Source organism: Rattus norvegicus, chromosome 9 (genome assembly GCF_021556685.1).
Source record: "Rattus norvegicus strain SHRSP/BbbUtx chromosome 9, alternate assembly SHRSP_T2T, whole genome shotgun sequence".
NCBI classification, from domain to species: Eukaryota; Metazoa; Chordata; class Mammalia; order Rodentia; family Muridae; genus Rattus; species Rattus norvegicus.
Genome location: NC_141542.1, coordinates 25425590 through 25450901, shown reverse-complemented (window position 1 = coordinate 25450901; position 25312 = coordinate 25425590). Strand labels below are relative to the sequence as shown.

General features: G+C 41.4%; 1 protein-coding gene and 1 pseudogene across 1 annotated transcript; both read right to left on the bottom strand.

The window, feature by feature from the left end:
• Positions 1 to 2211: 2211 nt before the first annotated feature.
• On the bottom strand, positions 2212 to 10512 carry LOC148003597 (disks large homolog 5-like). The gene is made up of 5 exons (XM_087568895.1): positions 10342 to 10512; positions 9453 to 9612; positions 7992 to 8123; positions 7141 to 7324; positions 2212 to 3002 (listed from the first exon to the last, which is right to left on the bottom strand). Exons 1-5 carry the CDS (start codon positions 10469 to 10471, stop codon positions 2997 to 2999), a joined length of 612 nt encoding a protein of 203 aa, XP_087425021.1. The 5' UTR covers positions 10472 to 10512; the 3' UTR covers positions 2212 to 2996.
• A 7424-nt stretch (positions 10513 to 17936) lies between these two features.
• Positions 17937 to 18739, bottom strand: LOC148003596 (reticulocalbin-1 pseudogene; annotated as a pseudogene).
• Between the last annotated feature and the right edge of the window lie 6573 nt (positions 18740 to 25312).

Here is a 25312-nt window from a genome sequence, read left to right as displayed (position 1 = left end):
AACACATGGACACTGGAAAAAATTTCCTAAACAAAACACGAATGGCTTATGCTCTAAGATCAAGAATAGACAAATGTGACCTCTTAAAGCTACAAAGCTTCTGTAAGACAAAGGACACTGTGGTTAGGACAAAACAGCAACCAACAGACTGGGAAAAGACCTTTACTAATCCTACAACTGATAGAGGGCTAATATCCAAAATATACAAAGAACTCATGAAGTTGGACTGCAGGGAGACTAATAACCCTATTAAAAATTGCAGATCAGAGCTAAACAAAGAATTCATAGCTAAGGAATATGGAGTGGCTGAGAAGCACCAAAAGAAATGTTCAACATCTTTAGTTATGTGGGAAATGCAAATCAAACAACCCTGAGATTCCACCTCACACCAGTCTGAACGGCTAAGATAAAACACTCAGGTGACAGAAGATGCTTTTGCGGATGTGAAAAAGAGGAACACTCCTCCATTATTGGTGAGATTGCAGACTGGTACAACCATTCTGGATATCAGTCTGGAGGTTCCTCAGAAAATTAGACATTGCACTTGCTGAGGACCCAGCTATACCTCTCTTGCACATATACCCAAAAGATGCTCCAACATACAACAGGCACATGCTCCACCATGTTCATAGCAGCCTTATTTATAATAGTCAGAAAATGAAAAGATCCCAGATGCCCTTCAACAGAGGAATGGAAACAGAAAGTGTGGTACATCTACAAAATGGACTACTACAGATATTTCAAAAACAATGACTTCATGAAATTCATAGACAAAGGGAACGAACTAAAACATATCCTCGTGAGTGAGTTAACCCAAGGACAGAAATACACACATGGTATGCACTCATTGATAAGTGGATATTAGCCCAAATGCTCAAATTCTCCAAGATTCACAGACCAAATGAAATTCAGGAACTATGACCAAAATGCTGATTCTTCACTCCTTCCTTTAAAGGAGAAGAAGAATCCCTATTGAAGGGATAGGGATGCAAAGTTTAAAACAGAGCCTAGAGGAATGTCCATTCAGAGTCTACCCCACATGTGGCCTATACATATACAGCCTCAAACTAGATAAGGTGGATGAAGCTAAGAAGTGCAGGCTGATAGGAACTGGATATAGATGTCTCCTGAGAGGCACAGCCAGATCATGTCAAATACACTGGCAAATGCTAGCAGCAAACCATTGAACTGAGAACCGGACCTCAGTTGGAGGAATTACAGAAAGATTGAAAGAGCTGAAGGGACTTGCAACCCCATAAGGACAACCATGCCTGCCAAGCAGAGATCCCAGAGACTAAACCACTACCCAATCACTATACAGGGACTGTGCCATGGCCTCATCTGCATGTGTATCAGAGGATGGTCTTCTTGGGCACAAATGGAATGAACAGCCCTTGGTCCTGCCTAGGCTGGGAAAGTGGATGGCTGGTGAAGGGAATACTTTTATAGCAGAGGTGGATGGCGATGGTATTCAGACTTATTTCTGGAAAACAAGGAAGGAATAACATTTGAATTCGAAATGAAAAATATCCAACTAAAAATCAACAACAACAAAATGGTACTTTGAGCTTTGAATCAAAATAAGCCACAGTCAGGAAACAGAGAATTGTATGCCTATGGTTTTCTTCAAATATGCTCAGGGCCCAGGTAGTTTCTGGGTCCAGGCTGGACCAAGTAGGTTCCTGCCACTGACTGCTCTTCTATTCCTGTTTCCAGAGGCACCATGCAGATTAATATTGGACCAGAGATGTGGGCAGAGCTGGTCAGCAGTGGCTTTCTTTCCTGTGGTCTCAGGATTATCTGCATTCCTGGGTGTTCAGCATTTTCTGCCCCGGGATTTGGGTTCAGGATTCCCGATGGCTTTAAACTCCCTTATACCATGTTTATATGTCCTGGGAGGTGTTACAGAAAAATTAATGTTTATCCTATTAATTTGGTCAAAACTCTCATCGACAGAGTATAATTTAGAGGTAACTATATATTTGACAGCAAGCATACACAGTGGGTAATTTATGCATGATGAAGGTGAAATTCAGAGTTGGAAACACAGTGCACAGTGACTGTATAAATGCCTGTGAATCTCAGTCTGACTGGGAAGTGATTTGATGCCCAGTCCCCATGAGAATTCAGAGATCCATCCATCACTGATAGCTGTGGGACTTCAGATGTTGACACTAATGATCAATAAAGAAGGTTCTTAAGAGTGAAGAGTTTGAGATTACTCCTTTATTGACCAGAATACATCCAATTTACTTGATAGTAACAAGATGCAGGTAGTCAATATATACAGTCTATATCCTTATCAAAATAGAAAAGCAAATGAACAAAACAACAACAACAGATAAATAACAAATCTTCAAATGAATAGAAGGAAAACCAAATAACCAAAACAATTAAAAATTAACCAAACTTTAAATAGAAGAATTGCGCTAAGCATTCTTTTGCTGCTCCTTTTGCAGAATAGACTTATAGCCTGTGGCTTGCCTTGGAGACATAGTAGACAAGCAGTTAGTGATGGTAACAATCTTTTCGAGAGGAGTGGAAGTAGGTCTGTTTTGTTGGAGTGGGGGTATTAAGGAAAAAGCCTACCAATACTGAGTATAAATGATATTACAGACTTTGTCACAAAGTCTTTCCAATATTGTGAACTGATCTCCACGAAACTCTTCTGGATGAACCATAAGGACAAGTACAAATTTACACGTGCACAGTCTTTCTGGATGACCAGCAGCTCTTGATTGATGTGCATCAGCACTTCTCTGAGTCCCTCAAAAAGTGCACACTTGTTGGAGAGGCTGAGGTGAAAGTACGGCCTATTCAATCCAAAGAAGTTAAACTAAAGGAGGAAAATGCAGTCCACAATTGCTATGGACACTACAGATGAGATACAATAGTGGTGTATTTGCTGTGCACACTTAGTTCTCCTCCTGTAGCTCTTCTCTCCAAGGGAGATCTTGTCCTGGTCCGTGTCATGTTCGAGTTTCTGCTGGAGAATTTCAGACCTAGCAGAGTAAGGGAATAAAGATTTATTGAGTGGTTGTCAATTCAGCTCTCCCTCTTACATCAGCTCTATTCAGTTGGACAATCCAGCATGACCCGTCAGCTGAGGTCAGTCCCTGCATCCCCAAGTGACATAGAGTACCTACGCTTGGATTTATATCTCAGCTTTTAACACTGCTAGAATTTGAACTGTGGACTATGCACTGTGCTGGGATTAAGAGAAAAATGAGCATTTTTCCCCACTGGTCCAGGTATATGACATTGAATAATAACATTGTAGCTGGGTCTGAATCTGAGTTCAAGAGAGGTATGAGCAACCTAGAATACCATGTGGATTCCTTCTGGAGAACATGCCCAGAATTGAGGTAAAATTTCTGATTATGTTAGCACTGAAGGAACCCGTCTAGTTTCCATTTGTAACCACTGTATCTGCAAATACACAGAGAAGCCATCTCACCTCAAATCCATGGGAATTGCATAGATCCTGTAATAACTGAGTATGTGCTCCATGCAAATCTTCCCAGCGTACACACGGACATTAAAGGTGCTTGTGATGTAGAAACAGAATAGCCCCCCTGTAAGTCTATGGCTAGTGTAAGGCAATTTGTGAGAGGACATAAGAGAAAATGTCCTCAGATCTTTCCTGAGAGATCATAGGAAGAAAGGAGTAGAACATAGCAAGAAATACAGAGGATCATATATATTGTTTCATGGGCAAAATTCACATGAACTGTACCAGAACAATACTCTGAGTAGCTCCTTAGCTGCCTGAAGCTGAAATCCAGGTGGGGTGGTCATCCACCCAAAAAGGGTATTTATATAGGGAAGGATATTCAAATGGCTTCTTCCAGCCTGTGTTCCTACCTGAACATTAATGCTTAATGTAAAGATTCCCCAGGATTCGCTGGAGGCATAAAAACAAATGTTGAGTGGGATATGTACATAGTGGCCAGAGCCTATAGACAGCTCAGTCAGTGATGTGCTGTCCTCCCATAAACCGTCATAGACTCAGGGTTCTTTCCCCATTAACAATCTGGCTTAGCAAGTCCCAAAGGCTGTGTAGAGCTGTCTTGTTGCTCAGCAAAGGATCATATATTGGTGGTGGACTAGACTCTTGTTCTTGTTCACTCTTTCAGACTTTCCCCAAAGTGTGCAACTTCTTCTAATCGGAGCTGTCTTTACCATAGCCTGAGTGACTTCATGCCCAAAGCTAGAATCATAGGAAATCTCCATAACCAGGATCCAAATCAACAAATTTTCTCCCCGTGATGTGATTGTTCCACAGATAATTTGAATAAGTAAGTAAAAGCTTGCATGGATTATCTCACACTGAATCAGAATCTATGGAAGGGCTCCATCGTATGGTACACTTTTACTCCTTGGCTGATGGACGTCTGGATAGATTCTCCTTCAAGGTTACTCTGGGACCACTACAACATTGATGCTCCCTAGTTGCAATGGCAATACCTACTCCTTGTTGTGGAATCACTGGGTTAACTAAAACTTCTGTTCCACTTTCTGAACATGGCTTCTCATAGGGCTACCTGTTCTTACACTGTCAGACCCATTTGAAGCTCATCATTTCTCCTAACCCATTGAGGCTGAAATTAACTGAGAGAAAATGATGTTGATCGACAGCACTTGCAGAATGCTACACAGATAACATAGAGGAGCGCTTTGGATTAACTGTGCACCTAAAGGGGTTCCTGAAACTGCCCTGTTCTTGCACCACAGCATAGCTATGGGACTTTTTCTGGATGACGATACAATTCCAAGCAACTCAAATTCTCAATGAATAAAATCCAAGCCAAACTCCTAGGGGAAGTTGTAGTGTGCCAAGGTAGCTCGAAAGAAATGGTAGCAGGCAATGTGGAAAGCAACGTTGGAGAAGACACAGTGAGTGACATAACCTTCCAGTGGGCTTTCACAATTCACAAAGAACAGAGAAGCAACATAAACTCATGGATTTTATAGAGAAGCCTTGCCCTTACCTCCCAGTACTCCATTCCTTTGATGTGCTCCAAAGGATTTCAATGCAGATCAGTAGTTTTGCCCCTAAACACTTGAAAATCTAACTTTACAGGTGTTTTTGTGTCCTCTTTTTGGGGGTTGCATTTCTAAAGGATTGTAGTGTCCTGTTTCTACACCATAACAAAAAGGGACCTGCAACTCTAGGCCTGCACCATTTGTTACCCCTGTGAAACAGGACTCACTTGAACATATTTCCGCTCCTCCCACAGACTTCACAAGATAATTCTGTTCTGAAATATTTGGAAATAGAATAAATTAGTAATTTAAGAGTCCTTTTGCTGTACAGAGCTAGATGGAGATGCCAAATGACTGGGCCGCTCTATTTCATGTTTCATGGATGTAAAGTGAACGCTTAGATTACTTTTCTCATGAAACTTGGAAATAGAGGGAAACATACGTTCACTACTGCAAACACACACACACACACACACACACACACACATACCCACACACACACCACACACACACACACACACAAACACAGACACACAGATACACACTCGCATGCAGAAATGAAAACTTTGCTCTTATGCAGCACATTTCCTGTTGAGTGAGGAATTAGTGGGAACAATGCTGTGTACAAGTCTCTTAGACTCAAGCAAGATGTGCTGCCCTGGCCTGTACTCATTTCCACTTCAGGAAACCTTTCTATGCAGATACTTGCTGGTCCGACAAGTAAGTTACATGTTCTGCACAGATAGCCTAAACAACACAACATCAAATCCCCAAGAGAGAGATTTCTAGGAAAAGACTCCATCGAGCTCTATGCTGACTCATCATAGGCCCCTCACTAAAACTACCCTGTTTCCTTCATAGAAGACTTTGGAAGCATCAGAGAAGACAGTAACTCACGGTCAGTTACCAGGAACATTTCATCACATTAGAGTTCCTGTGTTATTAAAACAACCTCAGTGTCAGTCAGAAAAAGGCTAAATAAATAACATACAGTGAATTTTCTGAAATGCAGCACTGTGTACAATATTGAGAGGGAATCTATCCTGAAAGAATGCAGTGCCCATGATATAGTCAGCAAAGCAATGTCAGCAGAGGGTTGCACTCTAGGATTCCATGCAATATCATGGTGAAGCCAATAAGACAATCCAGAATCTTCCCCGGGGGATAACTCTGTTCAGGTAAAGTGAAGAAATCTAATCCTTATTTTTAAAATAGCTGAATGGTTTAAGAATGTGTTGAGACAAATAAGAGAGGGGGCTCCCCTTGGAACTGGACGAATGATGCAAAGACTTCTGACCAGCACAAAACAGGAAGCATCATGTTTGTTGAGAGACCTAGGCTTAAAGGACTAAGTTAGATAATGACTGGACAAAACTGCATGTCATGAACTGGCCTCCCCGCATGCTCCCTAAGATGCAGGTCAGCACAGCAATGCACCTTTCTTGGTGAGAATTGGGGGTACATACAGATAACTTTGTTCTTGAAGTCTCAAGTCTCTCATGCCAACCCTCAGACTTTGAGAAACCTTTTCCACATCCTTGCTCTTCTAACCAGCTTCAGGTTGTAAGGCCCAGTTATGAACTCTCCAGGAGCACTCAAATAAGACAGGACTGACATGCTGATACATAGGCTCTGTAGTTACCCAAGATCTATGAAGCATGAAGACACCATCTTCATATACAGGGACATGAGGGGAGGAAGAACAAAAGCCACCACAAATGACAATGAGAACCATTTCTTTGGCATTTCCACCAGGCTCTCCTCCTTGAAAACTACTTACTTCCTGAGTCTCACACCATCCCTGAAAAGAAAATGAGCTCCAGGCTTTTGCTTCATCCCTCAAAGCCCTGTTCTAGTCTAAAAGGGACTCACACATAGCACCCTCCATACATAATGGCATGTAGTGCTGTGCTGTGTGATCAACCTATCACCCTTAATGAACTGCAGATTCTCGAAGAGCAGGAGCATTTGCTTTCCAAACATGCAGTTTCTTTAAAAGGGGCTATCTCCACAGAAAGCCTTGTAAACCATCATATGAATGAACACTTGGATGAGACCTAGGTCAGGACATGGATCAGTCAATAGACAGTTACATTGGTTTGTCTAGGTTATGGTAAGACCTGAGGACAACCTGACCCTGAGCCCTAACCCTACCTGCTGTTGCTTGGCTCTGGGGTCACAGATGTTCATTCCGGCCTCTTCACAAAACCTCTTTGTCTCCACAGAGGATGCTGGCAGTTCAGTCTGCTCCACCAGCAGTTCTCTCTTCTCATTCAGCAAAATCTGTATATTGTTCTTCAATTGAGCTTGTTCACGCAGGAGCTGGGAGTGCCTGATGCTGAACCACAAACAAAAAATGGTAAATCCCAGCCAGCTTCTATTTGCCTGTCACTCCTGCAAGTACAATCATCCCTTCAAGGGTCCTCATCCTCAGAAATCCCCAGAATAGAGCCACACTATAAAGTTAGCACCAATTAGAGGAGGTCAAATCCAGAATCCACATTCCACATGAATCAAAGTACTTCTGAAAATCCTGACACTAAGACGGTTTATATAAATCAAGGAAGAAGAGATGGTCCATAAGGGAGCTCGTATGTCCATGGTATGGTGAAACCATCTTCACGTTGTGGGGAAAGCCCCTCTGAGGGGTAGTTGATGACCCAATAGCTGTACAATCTTTCCATGTGTTTCTCATGGATCACAGATCTTTAAATCTCCTGTCAGAGTCCTAGAGATTCAGAATTGATTGATATTCCCATCATGGTGCAAACCTTTTCTATCTAGAGGATCTTTAATGGGGAAAATAACAATTGGAGGGTCTTCGACACCCTTCACATGTAGGACAACTGAGTCCAAGAGCTACAAATCCAAGACTCTTGCCAGGAGGCAGGCTTCTTGTTAAGAGTCAGACACTACAGAACCAGAGCCCTGACTTTTGTTAAAGTCATACAGGACAGAAGCATTCCCTGCCTAGTGCTGGGTTCTCATCTCTGTCAGCGACTCACCGGTAGGAACTGTTCACTTGTATGAGCTCCTTGTACCTCTCCATGGCATCACTTATTGAGTTGGTCATCATTTGCATAGCCATCATTCTCATCTCATGTTCGGATTGAAGGACTGGCAATTCGACGTGCAGCCTGGGTTAGGTCATGGCCAAAGGAACAAATAATGTTTTGAACTCACGATTTCAGAATTAGGTGAAATGTAAATAAAAATGTATAATAAAAAATTTCAAATTCAAGGAATGGTGGAAGGGAAGAAAATGGCAAAGTCAAAACCCAGACCAAAACCCAACAGTGAGACTCAATCCACAGAAAATATTTCTATGTAAATAAGCAAACATTTGTTTTGAAATAAGGACTCCTTGGAATCCTGAGAGATATGGTTCTGCAAAGACTCACTATATAGGAGGGGGCAGAGCCTGAGAGCTGCCTGTTTGGTAATAACAACTGTCAAGACCACAGTGACCATTTCTAGGTCACAATAAACAATCCCTGGATAGTTAAAAAAATAAAAAACTAAAGACCAAAGCAGGTGAAACAAATTAGGTAAAATCAGACTGTTCTCTCTATTACTTAAACTCACTATGTACCACATACTTGCTCCTTCAAAGTATTTGTACTGGTTAAGTTTATTATCCTGGGCACAGGACAACAGAGCCACGGTACCAGTTGGAGGGACCTGACCTTCAAGAGCTGGCAAGGCGAGCATGATGGAATTGACTAGTTCAGGAAGAAGATTCCTCCAGTCTGTGCCACAGCTTTGGGCCCAAGAGAAAGCTGTGATGACATTTCTCTTGTTTTGAAAGCAGGTATACTCAATCCTTGGTTTCTATCGTTACATGAATTCCCAGAGGGCATAACTAAGTTTGACAGGGAAGAAGATTTATAGCACCTCCTCCCCTCAGGAGAGTCCAGTGTGCCACCAAGGTATACAGAAGGAGCAAAGTGCTCTGTTGATCAGTGTGGGCCTCCACGTACTCATCACTATCATGACCTGCAAAGTGTTGATCAAACAAATCCTCAGACCCCATCAAAGGTCCCAGACGTCCTGATCCTGAGTAAACACCACATATACTTCCACATACATACATACCAACCCATATCCAAACACATTTAGAATGCCAACTACATGCATGGAGGTGCCATAGAATCAGTGTATAATGAACAAATTCAGAGGAAAGAGTGATGACGTGCAGGCATTTCATTCACACACACAGTTGCAGCAAGTGTGACCAGGTCCTTCCAGCTGATGACAGAACCAACGCTAATCCAAGAGGCTCAGGGTCAAGTACAAAAGAGGTTGACCCTAAACACACAGCACCTAGCTTATCTCACAAGCAAATGCCTGCCAAATCTCCTTAAAATCCAGGATGAGAGGTGAAACTCTCTTGTGCTATGACTAAATCTTGAGGTAGCAGAGAGAGAGCACAAGACAGTGAACAGGTTACTGGCCATAATGACTACCTGTGGTCCCAATCATCATAGATATAAAGATCCAGGATTTGATAAAGTTCATCCCTCTCGAATTGACACTTCTGGATTTCAAATTTGAGTTCCTCCAGTTCCTTTAGACACTCCTCTTGCTTACTGATGACATTTTGGGATGATGCCTTCCTACCAAAACCTGTAGACAGATAAACCCAAGTGAATTTGCATATTTGATGGCCCATGGGCAGAAAAGATCATTCTGAATCTGAAAAGGAGGTTGAGGAAGGGGAAATGGTAGAGACTGGGTGAATCCCTGAAAGAGCAGAAAAGCTTTCTTAAAGTTGATTCTTAAGCTATGTCCCTCTTCCCAACCTCTAATGCCATACACGTGCCACACTCACTATTACACAACCCCCGGCACTGAAAGTTATAATATGACTGAGACATAAACATCTGCGACAATGTTATCTCACATCAGATGTGGTGCAGATAATCCTGGAGTTCATAATGACTTCATAATGCTTAGCACCATCAAGCTCTAACCAAGTGTGGTCCAGCCCAAAGTGTCTGAGAACTCAATTCATGACTAGGGGTGCATCCTTCCTTGTTCTCGCCATCAGACACTTATGTAACCTACAGTAATCTAGAGGATGAAGTGCTTCAACTCCCAACCATGGATGGTCACATTGTTAATCTCACAGTGCCTCCTCCTGCTATTCGTTGACACTCACAGTTAAAAAGCTTCAAGAAAAGACACTGAAGGCTTAAAACTTTATGGCTTTCTCTCAAATTAAAGATCAGGAACTCCTGACTCTTGGTTTGCCTTTGAAAAATCCCAAGGCTCCTGCTTGTAAGGCCTAGTCTTAGAAGGCACATCTCAAACCTACCTCCTTGAGGATGTTCCCCAACTCTGCCCACGACTCACCAAGCCTTCCCCAGAATGATTTCCTCCTTCCTGTTTCACTAGAGAGGGGGTCAGCTTCTCTCTGACCTGGTGTGATCTCTCCTTGATCAACACTTTCCTTCCGAAATAGCCTGAGCAGCTGGCGAAACATGCCTGCTTGTGAACCCAAAGGGAACTGAAGTAATATCCCAAAGGCAGATGGTGTCACCACAACACTGGTGACATCACAGAAGATTCTAGGGATCTCTTAGATACAATAGAGTGTCCAGTGAACGGCTTACTGGTGATGTCACTGGAAAGTTCTATGGCCTACCTACTAACCAGCTCTCACCACACTGATGATTTTATGTGGGGACCCTTTCCTCCAGTCTCCCATGTGTCACTGGGAATACCATTTGGCAACCTCTATTTCAAATCAAGATATGTCTCTCTGCTTCATTAGAAGTCAACAATGCTTTTGATGGGGAGGGTTGCTTACAACCCTGAATTGGAGAACAGATTTTTCTTAGCACCCAAATCTCTAGGGAACAAGGAAGAGGGAGATTTTTCTTAAAAGTAAATCAACTACTTGAGACAATGCATGTGACACACATTTCCATTCCTAAGCATTTCCCTTTTTCTGGAGGCCAATATATTCTATACCTCTGAGTGTATAAAACCTGGAAATATTTGCTTACTGTGCAGTCCTTGACAGCCAACATTGTTTCCATTTACATATCCATGTATTTCACAAAATCAATGGTCTATAATCCTATTTTTTTTTTGCAATAAAAACTCCTTTTCCTTGGGAACATAGGGATCAACTACAGGGCATATATAAAATAATAAATTTCTCTTTCTTTTATATATTATGTAGGACATCCTCCCTTTCTCAAATATAACAAGACAATTAAATTGGACATCAGTGAGCAAATGTCAACCTGGACCTTGTGTTACTAAATTGTAACTACATAGCCATCACTTCTCCAATATCATTCTTCCTGAATAGCCAAGTCTAGGCATGAGAATATTGGGGGCTGCACCATGATCATTTCCTTCTAGCAAACATAAGAATCAGGAGGACGGGAAGGGAGTGGAATGGTCTGAGTTCAGGTTGAACCTCAATTTTAATGGGTCCATAAGTTCAGGAGGTTGTCCATTTGGCATTGTGATATATGGATTCTGTCTTCTTATCATAGGTGTTATAATAATTCAACATGAATGTGTGCTATAATGCCAGCCCACCTCAGAGATGTAAGAGTGAAAATCATGTCTGACCTTTCTGGGAAGAGCTCTGCCTTTTACTACCATCTGGAGTTATACAACATCACTATACAAAGCTCAGAAGAGAGGGGTGCAGATGTGCAGGCCTTAGAAGTTGAGGATCTTTTCTTCTGATTAAGCCACTTGTTTTTCCTATGCAATTTTTCCCTTGTTCTTTTACTAATGATGGCTGACTACTTTCCTGGCCTGAGGTAAACTGGAGTCCAATCTTTTGGATTACCGAAGCTTCTGTTTTTGAGATGACAGGCCCACCAAGGGTCCTACTGCATACAGAATGTATGAATAAGTCTCATGGGCTGGAGTAAGTTAAAAAGGTCTGTGACAACAAAGAACTGATTAAGAAAAGAAGAGACCAGCTGCTCATCAAGATCACAGTTGTATGATAGTAAGAAAATGTGAATAGGCATCAGGTGAAAAGATAAATTAATTAGGAGGTCATAGGCCTAGAAGGGGTAGCCTTTGCTCTCAGTGGAGCTGCCATTCTTTCTGCCATTCCTCGCCCTCTGCCACAGGACCAGAGACTTCCCCAAACAACTGGCTGGCTTTGCCAAAGACCTGGAAGGGCTTCTCCCTGTAGAATAGGAAATGCAGAGTCCTTGAGGACTCACCAAGAGGTCTCCTCCACACAGGTTCCTTGTTGTCAAAGGGAAATGTTCCTGCAGAATCCTGCCATTGCATCAGGAATTTCAACCTGGCTGCTCTTGGTCCAGCTCACTGGATGCAGGCCTGAGGCCCAGGGGTATCTGGGGAAAGAAGCAGCAGGCACTACCTCACAGCTCTCTCTTTGTTGGATGCAACTGCTAGGACTGAGATGGGATTTTTGTTTCTTTGTGTGTTTATTAGAAATACCTACAAACCTGATTAAAGTTGTAACATGCCTTCATACCCAGCGTGCAGAATGTTTTTACATCGTTGTTGTTCCTGTTTTATGTTTGGATTTTGTTTTTTCATCCCCTCAGGAAATTTCCCTGTACTTAGAATGTTAAGCATGTGCTCGGGAAGGATCGATTATTCAAGTTTGGCAAGGCTTTTGTTCTCAATATCCACTCCACAGATGTTGCCATTACTTACTTTCAAATAAGAAAACAGTTATAGAGAAGTAAATTAACCTGTAAGCTATCACAGAAGAAACACATCATGATTGTGGAGTGGAACCCCAGTATTTTGTATTTCCTAAGTTATCTTTATTTTAAACCTTTTTATTGGATTTTTTGGGTACATTTCATTTTTTTCTAAATCCTTAAAGGTATCTTTTATTCCTCTCATGCCATTTACAAGGTGGAATTTCACCTGTGATTGTTAGTCAGATAGTTTGGTCAATGGCTTAGATATCACCCTGGCCTAGTTTCCTTGGCATAAGCTGAGTTAGAAGCAGACTCAAAGGTTCAGGACTCAACAAATAATGAATTCCACTACATCTGGATACCTAGCTGTATTTCCATTCACTATTTAAAAAAAAAGATGCGGTTCATTAACGTGTAAAAATTTTCTCAAGTATATTAAAGTGTTTACATGGTCATACAGTTTTTCAAATACCTGGCATTCATCTTTTTCCAAATCCTAAAATTTCTTTTTATTCACATTTTCTTTTTTTGATTATTTCTTAGTATTATTATCATTTTTAAAGTTTTAGTTTTTTAATAGATATATATTTTTCATTCAAACATTATTCCCTTTCCCAGCTTTTGGTTCAGGAGCCACCCTGCCGTGCCCTCCCCCATATCTATGGTCCCCCAATCCACGCCACTTAGAAACCACTTCCTGGACATTCCCCTGCACTGACAGTCCCACCTTGTTAAGAACAAGGGCTTCCCCTTCCGCAGGTGCCCCAACAAGGCTATTCTCTCCTACATATGCAGTTGGACCCCTGGGTCAGTCCATGTATAGTCTTTTGCTAGTGCTTTATTTGGTTGGCATTGCTGTTCTTATGAGGTTGCAAGCCCTTCGGCTCTTTGAATCCTTCCTCTAATTCCCATAAAGGGCGTCCTGTTCTCAGTTCAGTAGTTTACTGCCAGCACTGACCTCTTTATTTGACATTCCCTGGATGTGTCTCTCAGGGGAGATGTATATCCGGTCCCTTTCAGTAAGCACTTTTTAGCTTCATCAATCTTGCCTAGTTTTGGTGACTGTATATATATGGGCCACATGTGGGGCAGACTCTGAATGGCTGTTCCTTCAGTCTCTGCTTTAGATTTGGCCTCCATATCCCCTCCTATGGATATTTTTGTTCCCCTATTTTAAGAAGGAGTGGGAGCATCTGTACTTTGGTCATCCTTCTTCTGGAGTTTCCTGAGATCTGTAGATTGCATCTTGGGTAATTCGAGGTTTTGGTCAATATCCACTTATCAATGAGTGCATACTGTTAATGAGGGGTGCTGAGTACCTGGAAGAGAATGAGGGACAAGAGATGTGAAGGACTCCAAGACAAGAGTCTGATCAAGGTGACAATTTTATTTTTCCCCAAGGCTGAATTTGTACCATAAAATGGGTAACAGAGAGGAGAGAAGTAAGAAACATTTACCCACGCCAAGGACACAATATTCATGTGGTCAGGGAATTGGCTGATGTTGACAAGTTGTCAGAAAAGTCACAGGTTTGTCATATCTATTAGTCAGCAGGATGTTGGTTTTTCAGAAAGGTTACAGGTCATGACATTAGGTATCTTAATGTCACACGTTATCATATGATTATTCATCTTGACCACAACATTTGTATTAGTCTTCTGAGGTGGCTGGGGATTTTCCATGAACCCAGTCATACTTAATGCTAACCATAATAATAACATCAATAATGGAGGGCTTCAAGGCCATCGCTCCCAACAGCATACCAAGTGTGTTTTTCTGTGATTGGATTACCTTACTGTGGATGATATTTTCTAGTTCTTTCCATTTGCCTATGAATTGAACGTAGCATTGTTTTTGATAGCTGAGTGGTACTCCATTGTGTAGATGTACCACATTTTTCGAATCCATTCCTCTGTTGAAGGGCATCTGGGTTCATTCCAGTTTCTGGGTATTATGAATAAGGCTGTTATAAACTTAGTGCAGCATGTATGCTGTTATATGTTGGAGCATCTTTTGGGTACATGCCCAGGACAGGTATAGCTGTGAGCTCAGGTAGTGCAATACCCAATTTTCTGAGGAACCTTCAGACTGATTTCCAGAGTGCTTGTACCAGTTTGCAATCCCAGCAACAATGGAGGAGTGTTCCTCATCTCCACATCCTCGCCAGCATCTGTTCTCACCTGAGTTTTTGATCTTAGCCATCCTGACTGGTGTGAGGTGGATTCTTAGGGTTGTTTTGATTTGAATTTCCCTGATGACTCAGGATGTTGGGCATTTCTTTAGGTCCTTTTCAGCTGTTCGATCTTCCTCAGCTGAGAATGTTTTCTTTAGCTCCGAACCCCATTTATTAACAGGGGTGTTTGGCTCTCCGTACTCTAACTTCTTATGTTTTGTGTATACTTTGGATATTAGCCCTCCATCAGATGCAGGATTGGTAAAGATTCTTTCCCAATCTCTTGGTTGCCTTTTTGTTCTAATGACACTCTCCTTTGCCTTACAGAAGCTTTTCAGTTTTATGAGGTCCCATTTGTCGATTCTTGATCTTAAAGCATAAGCCATTGGTATTTTGTTCAGGAAATTTTCCTTAGTGCTCATGTCTTCCAGATTCTTCCCTACTTTTTTCTATTAATTTTAGTGTATCTGGTTTGATGTGGAGGCCCTTGATCCACTTGGACTTAAGCTTTGTACAGGGTAATAAGAATGGGTCAACTTGCATTCTTGTACATGCTGACCTCCTGTTGAACCAGCACCATTTGTTAAAAATGCTATGTTTCTTCCATTGGATGCTTTAACTCCTTTGTCAAAGATCAAATGACCATAGGTGTGTGGGTTCATTTCTGTGTCTTCAATTATGTTCCACTGATCGGCCTGTCTGTATGCCAATACCATACAAACTATTGCTCTGTAATACTGCTTGAGGTCAGAGATGGTGATTCCCCCAGAAGTTCTTTTATTGTTGAGTAAAGTTTTTGCTATCCTGGGTTTTATGTTTTACCAAATGACGGCAAATTGCACTTTCTACCTTTATAAAGAATTGAGTAGGAATATTGGTGGTGATGGCATTGAATCTGTAGATTGTGTTTGGCAAAATGGCCATTTTTTACCATATTCATCCTGCCAATCTATGAGCATGGGAGATCTTTCCGTCTTCTGAGATCTTCTTCAATTTCTTCAGAGATTTGTCATACAGTTCTTGTCAACATTCTTTGTCATACAGAATTTGTCAAAGTTCTTGTTATACAAATTTTTTACTTGCTTGGTTCAAGTAACAGCAAGTTATATTATATTATTTGGGACTATTGTGAAGGGTGTCATTTCCTTAATTTCTTTCTCAGCCTGTTTACCCTTTAAGTAGAGAAAGGCTACTGAATTGTTTGAGTTAATTTTATACTTGGACAGTTTGCTGAAATTGTTGATCAGGTTAAGTAGTTCTCTGATGGAATTTTGGTGTTGCTTAAATATACTATAATATCATCTTCAAATATTAGTGTTTTGACTTCATCCCTTCTAATTTTCATCCCTTTAACCTACTTTCATTGTTTGGTTGCTATGGCTAGAACTTTAAGTACCACATTGAAAAAGTAGGGAGAGAGTGGGCAGCCTTGTCTAGTCCCTGATTTTAGTGGGATTCCTTCAATTTTCTCAGTTTAGTATGATGTTAGCTACTGGTTTGATGTATTCTGCATTATCCTATATTTAGATTCAGGCCTTCAATTCCTGATCTTTCCAGGACTTTATTAATGAAAGGGTATTGAATTTTACCAAATGATTTCTCAGCATCTAATAAAATGGTCATGTGGGTTTTTTTTTCCTTTGAGTTTGTTTATATGGTGAATTTCGTTGATGGATTTCTGTATATTAAACCATCCCTGCATCCTTGCCATGAGGCCTACTTGATCATGATGGATGATTGTTTGGATGTGTACTTGGATTCAGTTTGCAAGAATTTTATTGAGCATTTTTGCATCAATATTCATAAATTAAATAGGTCTGAATTACTCTATCTTTGTTGTATCTTTGTGTGGTTTAGGTATAAGAGTAATTGTGGCTTCATAGAAGGAATTTGGTAGTGCTCTGTCTGTTTCTATTTTGCAGAATAGTTTGGGCAGTATTGGTATGAATTCTTCTATGAAGGTCTGATAGAATTCTGCACTAAATCCATCTGGTCCTGGGCTCTTTTTGGATTGGAGATGTATAATAACAGTTTCTATTTCTTTAGGAGTTATGTCGTTGTTTAGATGGTTTATTTGTTCCTGATTTAACTGTGGTACCTGGTATCTGTATAGAAAATTGTCCATTTCCTCCACATTTTCTAGTTTTGTTGAATATGTTTTTGTAGTAGGATCTGATGATCTTTTTAATTTCTTCAGATTTTGTAGTTATGTCTCCCTTTTATTTCTGATTTTATTACTTTGGATACTCTCTCTGTGACCTCTGGTTAGTATGGCTATGTGTTTATTTATCTTGTTGATTTTCTCAAAGAATCAGCTCCTGGGTTTGCTGATTCTTTTGATACTCGGTTTTGTTTCTTCTTGTTTGATTTCAGCCCTGAGTTTGATTATTTCCTGCCTTCTACTCCTCTAGGGTTTATTTAATATTCTTCTAGAGCTTTTAGGTGTGCTGTCAAGCTGCAAACATATGCTCTCTCCTGTTTCTTTTTGCAGGCACTCAGAGCTGTGAGTTTTCCTCTTAGCACTGCTTTTATTGTGTCCCATAAGTTTGGGTATGTTGTATCTTCATTTTCGTTAAATTCTAAGAAGTCTTTAATTTCTTTCTTATGTCTCCAATGACCAAGTTGTCATTGCCTTCAACTTCCATATATATGTGGACTTTCTGTCCTATTTGTTGTTATTGATCAGCAGCCTTAGTCCGTGGTTTTTTGATAGGATGCATGGGATTATTTCTATCTTCCTGTATCTGTTGAGGCCTGTTTTGTGACTGATTATATGCTCAATTTTGGAGAAGGTACCATGGGATGCTGAGAAGAAAGTATATCCTTTGGTTTTAGGGTGGAGTGTTCTATAAATATATGTTAAATCCACTTGGTTCATAACTTCTGTTAGTCTTTCTATGTCTCTGTTTAATTTCTGTTTCCCTGATCTGTCCATTGATGAAAGTGGGGTGTTTAAATCGCCTACTATTATGGTTTGTGGTGCAATGTACGATTTTTTGAGCTTTAGAAAGGTTTCTCATTGGGGACACAACTGCTATATACTTGACAAATATAGCAATAACCCAGAACATCCGCAGGAAGCCTGTGACCGTTGGCCACATGAGGATGAGTGTCTTTCAAAGTTCATCATGATTTTTGGTAAGATCTTCCTCATCATTGGTGGCTTGGCTTCCCACAAACATGGTCCAGTTGTCTAGAATCTCCTCCTTGGACAGCATCTCATGCTTGTATTTGTCTGACTCATACACCAGATGCCGGTCCTCACCCTGTGCATGGTCATAGTCCTGAGGGTCCAGTGGTGAATCTCATCTTAATCCAGCTTCCCATCCTTGTTCAGATCTGGGAAACCATTGAACTGCTCCCTAGACAAAACCCAGTATGTCTTAGGGCAATTGTCCTCATGGGAAAAAGATGTCCACAATGTACTCATCCTGGTCCACAAAACAATCCCCGTTATTGTCGATATTCTCCAGGATTTCCAGAACTACAATCTCCTTCATATGTTCTAAATCCTCTTAGTGCAGAAAAGCAATGAACCCGTCCTGAGTAGCTGTCAGGTCACCATCAAGGCCTTAAACCTCCTCTCATCTCGTGGAGGCATCTTTTTAAAGTTGTGATGATCAGAGCTATCTTGGAAATCAGCAAGGTTTCCCAGGTAGTAGCTAGAGGTAGCCTGCTTGTATTCCTCCCAGGAGATTTTTTCCTCTATGTCCCTATCATAATCCTTCCAGAGTTTAGCCACATTATGGTTGCTGTATCTTTTCTGTACCTGTTTGATCCAAACTTTCAGGTCTTCAGTAGTAACAAGGCTGCCTCCATCACTGTCAATTGGATCAACAATTTTCCCCAGCCTCTCCTGCTCTCGTCCAGGCTTAGCTATCAAAGGTCTTGGAGTCCTCCTTGCCCAGGAAGACCTCATGATCGTACAGGAAGCTGTGCTTGTTCTCTGGTGGCCACTGGCCCTGCTCTGAATCATGACAAACCATGTGCTCCTTGCTCATCATGCTCTTGGCCCTGAACGCCAAGACCAGTGCCAGCAGCAGCCCATGGGGAGTCCCAGGCTGACACCTTGCATCACAGTTGTGTACAAAGGGAGGCAGCAGGCTCAGATCAAAGGGGGTGTGGGCTCAGAGCACCTTAGCCACTGTCCATCCCCAGAGAGGGCCTTTGTTACATTTCAAATGTTATCCCTTTTCCTGGTTTCCACAAAACCCCTTATAAAACCCCCTCCCCCTTCTACTCTGAGGGTGTTACCACACCCACCCAAACACCAAGGCCTACCTGCCTCCTTGTTCTGGTTTCCCCTACAGTGGGGCATCAAGCCTTGACAAGACCAAGGGCTTCTCCTCCCATTTGTGCCCAAGAAGGTCATCCTCTTCTACATATGCCGCTGTAGCCATGGGTCTGTCCATGTGTACACTTTGGATGGTGGTTTCAGCCCTGTGAGCTCTGGGTATTTTTAGTGTTGTTCTTATGTGGCTGTAAACCCCTTCAGCTCCCTCAATCCTTTCTCGTACTTCTCCATTGGGGACCCTGATCTCAGCTAAATGGTTGGCTGCAAGCATCTGCCTCTGTATTTGTCATGCTCTTTACCCCACTCTTTTCAGCACATCACCACAGAGCAACGAAGATGTATTGTCTTGGCATGATGATGTACAGACAAATAGATGATTTCTTATTTCCTAATGATGGTTCTATAAGAATTCCTAAAATTAGATTAGTAATTTTAAGCTCCTTTATAATGGGACTGCTATTATGTTTTCTCTGGTAATCAAAATTGCATTGAGAACTCTGCCATTCTTAAAGTGTCACGAGTGAATTGCTTCTGCCAAACCAAGCAGGCATCTACAAATTAGAGCCCATCCTAAGAGGGTATAAACCAATTAACCAAAGTTCATAAAGAGAACTAATGATTTACTATAGGTACAAGGACTGAACATAAATAATTGACTGGATTTGCCTATAGGTAATTTCACTTATTCTTTTCTCATAAAAATTACAGCTTTTAACTCTCCATGAACGTGCAGAGCTAGTGACAGATGAGGTTTATCCTGATGATTACTCTTCATGGATATGCATGTAAACATTCTCTGTCGTAAACTGATTATCCAACTTATGATTTTAATTCCTGTGCAAACTTGTGGTGAACTTTTCACCATGTGATGCTGTGTTCAGAAAGATATACAAATGCTGAGGACAAAGAGAGAGAAAGCTTTTCAGACAGAACAGAACTGAAGAGAATAGAAGGGAACAGAACTCAAGAAGAACTTAGAGGTAAAGGCATAGCGTTGAGAGTAAGGCATTGAGAGTAAGAAAATTATTGGGTCATAAGAGCAAGAGGAATGGAGATAAGAAGAAGGGAGCACGGAGAACCTTGTAAACCAAACTGTATGGAGGCAAACTTTTGTAGAAACTTTTAGGAAAACTGAAGAACTTAGAAATAAAGGTTAAAATCACTGCTCATCAGCCTTCAGCATGGCTCAGTGGCTAGCCTCTGCTCTTCAGTCATGCTCAGTGGCTAGCCTCTGCTCTTCAGTCAGGCTCATTGGCTAGCCTCTGCTCTTCAGTCAGGCTCAGTGGCTAGCCTCTGCTCTTCAGTCAGGCTCACTGGCTAGCCTCTGCTCTTCAGCCTGGCTCACTGGCTAGCCTCTGCTCTTCAGTCAGGCTCACAGGCTAGCCTCTACTCTTCAGTCAGGCTCACTGGCTAGCCTCTGCTCTTCAGCCTGGCTCACTGGCTAGCCTCTGCTCTTCAGTCAGGCTCACAGGCTAGCCTCTACTCTTCAGTCAGGCTCACTGGCTAGCCTCTGCTCTTCAGCCTGGCTCACTGGTTAGCCTCTGCTCTTCAGTCAGGCTTACTGGCTAGCCTCTTCTCTTCAGCCTGGCTAACTGGCTACCCTCTGCTCTTCAGTCAGGCTCACTGGCTAGCCTCTGTTCTTCAGCCTGTCTCACTGGCTAGCCTCTGCTCTTCACTCAGGCTCACTGCCTAGACTGCACTCTTCAGCTGGGCTCACTGGCCTATGGGGCCCCAGCACATCGCTTAACCATCTGCTCATGACTGCCTGACCACACTGACCACCTGACCTCCCTGACTTCTTAAAGTCATTCTCTAGAAAGAGCACAAGGAACCAAAGAGAAACACCATAGGGACCTTTTCCATTGGCTTTGCTTAATCTTAAGTGCTTTCATTATTTTTTAAAAGAGTGAAATGTAATTTCGGCTATTCATATGGCCAAGAGAACTGTGCAGTAGTCACTGCTTTATGGAATTTGGTGCTAAATCAAAAGATTCCTTTATTCTATTACGATGTTATCTGTATGCTGTACAATGTATGTTTAGAAAACACAACACCAAATTCCTAAATCTAGATGTTTTAAGACATCAGCTCATGGAGAAACATAACTGCTTACCTATCTAGACTGGCCTCTTTTGCTATACTGCAGGTACAATCAATTTTCCACACTACTTCCATGATTTTCAAGAATGATTAAGAGAAAAATAAGTTGAACATAATGGCCAGAAAGGGGGTTCTGTCAAGTTGTCTTATGTGGGACAAGATACCAAGCTATGATGGTAAACCTAAAACCACCTGTTCCCAAAACTAAGAGAATTTACAGAAAATACATACTTTCTTATCATTCCTCCTCCCCGATGGTCAGAGCTTTATTGAGCATCTACTACGATTCTAGCACTGTGCATCTCAGGGTGTAATGGTGAATAAAAAACTTAATAAAAAGCCTCATTAAGGAATAAAGAAAAATGAAACGTAACTTTGAAACTCAGAATTCAATATAAGCAAAACCACCATTTCTTTAACTGGTGATTTCTGAAAACTTCATCATTTTTTCCATGGGCTTCCACAGTAATGATACTCAGTCTCGATTTTGTAAGACACAAAAAGCAAGTCACACTTCTTTCTTGGCTCCCACAACTGTCAAAGGGAACAACACTGTCGCTGTCCATTGTGTTTCCCTATCAATCCTGCTATGGATGGTAATACATTCCAGTCTTTTCAATGTGAAAACAGGCCACCACTTGAGGGGAAATGTTATTACAATTACCCAAACCGGTATATTCTCTAAAATTTTCACATGACATTTCACTGATATCACAATGCAAATTCACCACAAATATTTTTTTCAGGGCTGGGGATTGATCACCACAAATATTTAACCAATGAAAACAGAAATATTGAATAGCTCTGCAAATAGGATCAATGATCATATACACTTGAAAACAACTATCATGGAAACAAATGACGTACTAGGAGAAAAGATACATCATTAAAAGGTACAGAAGCAGCAAAAAAGACACTACATTTCTTGGTTTAAAAATTAGGTGATACACTTGATCTTTAAAGACAGACAATGTACTTGATCTTTAAGCCCTTCAACTGTGCCCTGTCCACATAGAAACTGCAGTAGATGACAATCTTTTGTAAGATTTATTTATTTATATGTCAGACAATGCATCTGTCTTCAGACACACCAGAAGAGGGCATCAAATACTGACCAGACTGGTAAAAAAAAAAAAAAACAAAAAACAAAAATAAAAAAAACTCCAAAAAAATTAAACTCTTATAAAGAATCTAACGATACTAGCAAAAGATGCAAAAATATTAAAATCTCAATGAAAAAAAAGCCCAGATGAAATACTGTATATTTTCTCAACTCTAGGATAATGTATTTTTGTACAACTATCAATAAAAGGCCTGAATTTTGAAGAATTCAAAAGTAGTGCAGTATAATTATGCAGTGGTCAATACTGTTGCATACCATTTTACATAACTGCATATACTCTCATTCTTTTGTTCCGTGGTCTAGCAACGAACTCGGGTAGATTTATGGGGAACTCGGGTGGATTTATGGGGAACCATTGCACTGTAGACTTAAACTGGATTAATTTGGGGATGAGTAAGTCGTATTTTGTTAAAGTTGCTTTAAAAATAAACCGTTGGATATTAGTACGGCAAGTAATTCTCCCTGAAGGAAAAACCAGACACCAAGAACCTAGACCACTGCTGTCCAGGAGAAATTTCTAGATGATAGAAATATTCTATATCTGCTGTGTTTCTGGCTATGGATTCTGGCTGGCTGTTTGCCTCCTGGTTTGCCTGCTGTGACTTAAGAGGCAGATTTTAGTTCTAAGTTCAGTTCATCTCAAATAGCCCTGTGTGACCAGTGGGTGCCATTTGAACAGTGTAGCCACAGAAAACTGAAGCAGTGTAACCAAAGACTCACCTAGGAGTCAGTTGACCTCCTAGAAGGTGACTTGGGAAAACGTTGGCAATGATAGCCTCTTGGGGAGCTCACCTTCACCAAAAGGAAACTGTGAATCCTTTATTCTTTTGCAGTAGTCAGAATGCAACTGGTCTCACACCCACCCCAACCCTCACCAAAGACACTTGAGAGGGAGCTGAACCCACTGTGTGCTTTAGATTTCAGTGTACAAAGCACTTCCTTCAAAGTGGAGCAGACTTAGATTGCCAAGTCCTTTGTGTGGCTCCAGGGACTTGGGCCTGACTAGGGGTGAGGAGGAAATGAAGAATGACATTGGACAAACATACATGGGGAAGGCTGGGTCCATGACCTGGAGAAAATGCAGCATCCCAGAAGTTCAGCATGTTTATTATATAGAGCTGGCCAGGAAGCAGGGCTGTTGCACAGGGCAGCAAGTATGTGGGCATTACATGTAGATAAACAAGGAGGGGAGGACTATGCATATGTAACTGACAAGGGGCAGATTTAGCTAATCTCAGTAGGAGCAGTCTCTGCAGGGAGCAGTCTTCAGGCTGTAAATATCCAGATGGGGCCACAGAGAAAGGTAGAGTAGACTTTTTCTGCACACATTATCAATGCCATTCTGAGAAGGCGTTGTCATGTCTCTGAGCCTCAAGGGCATGGGGGCCTTTGCCTTTTCCCCGTGGATAGATGGCTTTGGGTCCATGGCATAGTCATATCAGGTTTATAGCACACATCCACTTACGGCTACACTTCCTCAGGGCTTCCTCTGCTCCCACAGTGAGATCTCACAAGAAAAACAGAAACCAAACAAAGAAGAAATGTGCTCAGTGAACTGGTTAATTCCCTAAACTGTACAGATCCAGTGTCCTAAGTCTAGGACTTCCTCCAAAGCCACAGAAAATCCTGTTGACTGAAAATAAGCAAAAAAAAAAAAGACCCTTACCCCCCCAAAAAAATGAAAGGGAGAAAAAAACTATTAAAGGTTTTCATAGAAAATTGTTTAAGAAAAACACACGGGAATTGTACTTAATAGAATTAGTGTGCTGAGATGTGAGACCCACTCACAGCATGCAGCATTTGGAAGTCTCAGACAACGTAACAGAAGAGGACTCCTAATTATTCTTTGTGACCACTCTCCACATACTACTCACAGTTTAATATTAACCTTCTTAATTGAGTTGGGGACAGTATTCACCATAGCAGATAATTGAAGCATTAGTGCACACAGACACAGAAACACACAAAACACACACACACACACACACAAAACATGCACACTCACACACACACAAAACACACACTTACACACAAAACACACACAAAACACACACACTCACACACATATTCACACACACTCACACACATATTCAAACACACTCATACACAGAAGCACACACGCATACACACACACTCACACATACACACACACAAAACACACACAAAACACACACCAAACACATACAAAACACACACACTCTCAGGAGCACACACAAGAGAAATGCATATTCTATGAAGTTTCTTGGCATATTTTTATTTGTAAGCCTCAATGCTGGAGTATTCTTGGTTTTGCATAAAGTGGGGGGAAAGTCAGGCTTCATTTTCCCCGTTTTGAAATGACAGATATCTGTGTGTTAAACATACTCTGACGGCTGTCCAGGCTGCCTCGGCCTATTTGACAGCATCCAGGTCACCTTGGTCAGGACACTGGTTGCTCTTCTTATTGGCAACTGGTTTGCATCACAAGAGTTTTTCACATCCTTACCAATATTAGAAGTTTAGTGACACAAGCAGCTTGACAAACAGTAAAATTATTGTGGTTTTGTCTTTCTGGAGGACATTAAAATTTACATGTTTTGCATATGGCTTTTTTTCTTAGCATTTAGTCCTGCTTTAGTGCAGTTCAAATGTGGCCATGCAGCCAGCATCCCTTTGCTCCAGGCTCTCAGCACCCCATTCCACTCACTGATCTGATGCATACTTGGTCCCAGAGATGGACAGCAGAGGGACTTGACACACAGCGTCCACTCTGCTCCACTGCTTTGCTTTTTGTAAATTCTTTACAATGGCTATTTCTTGATTTATTATTACTATGAACCTGAATTGTCTTGATATTTTGAGATAGGATCTTATTATGCAGCCCAGGGTGGCCTTGATTTCCCAAATCTCTGGCCTTAGTCTTCCACCATTCCGTGATTCTCAGTTTGTTATTAGAAGTAGTTGTATGGCCCCATTTCCAAATCAAATGTTCTTCT

What these genes read in the sequence shown, in the direction of transcription:
- LOC148003597 (XM_087568895.1), bottom strand. Translation starts at nt 10,471, where the DNA reads ATGTTTCGCCAGCTGCTCAGGCTATTTCGGAAGGAAAGTGTTGATCAA. An exon ending in ATCATTCTGGGGAAGGCTTG is followed by an intron (nt 9,613 to 10,341) that starts GTGAGTCGTGGG and finishes ATCTGTCTACAG; the next exon opens with GTTTTGGTAGGAAGGCATCA. An exon ending in TATGATGATTGGGACCACAG is followed by an intron (nt 8,124 to 9,452) that starts GTAGTCATTATG and finishes GACCTAACCCAG; the next exon opens with GCTGCACGTCGAATTGCCAG.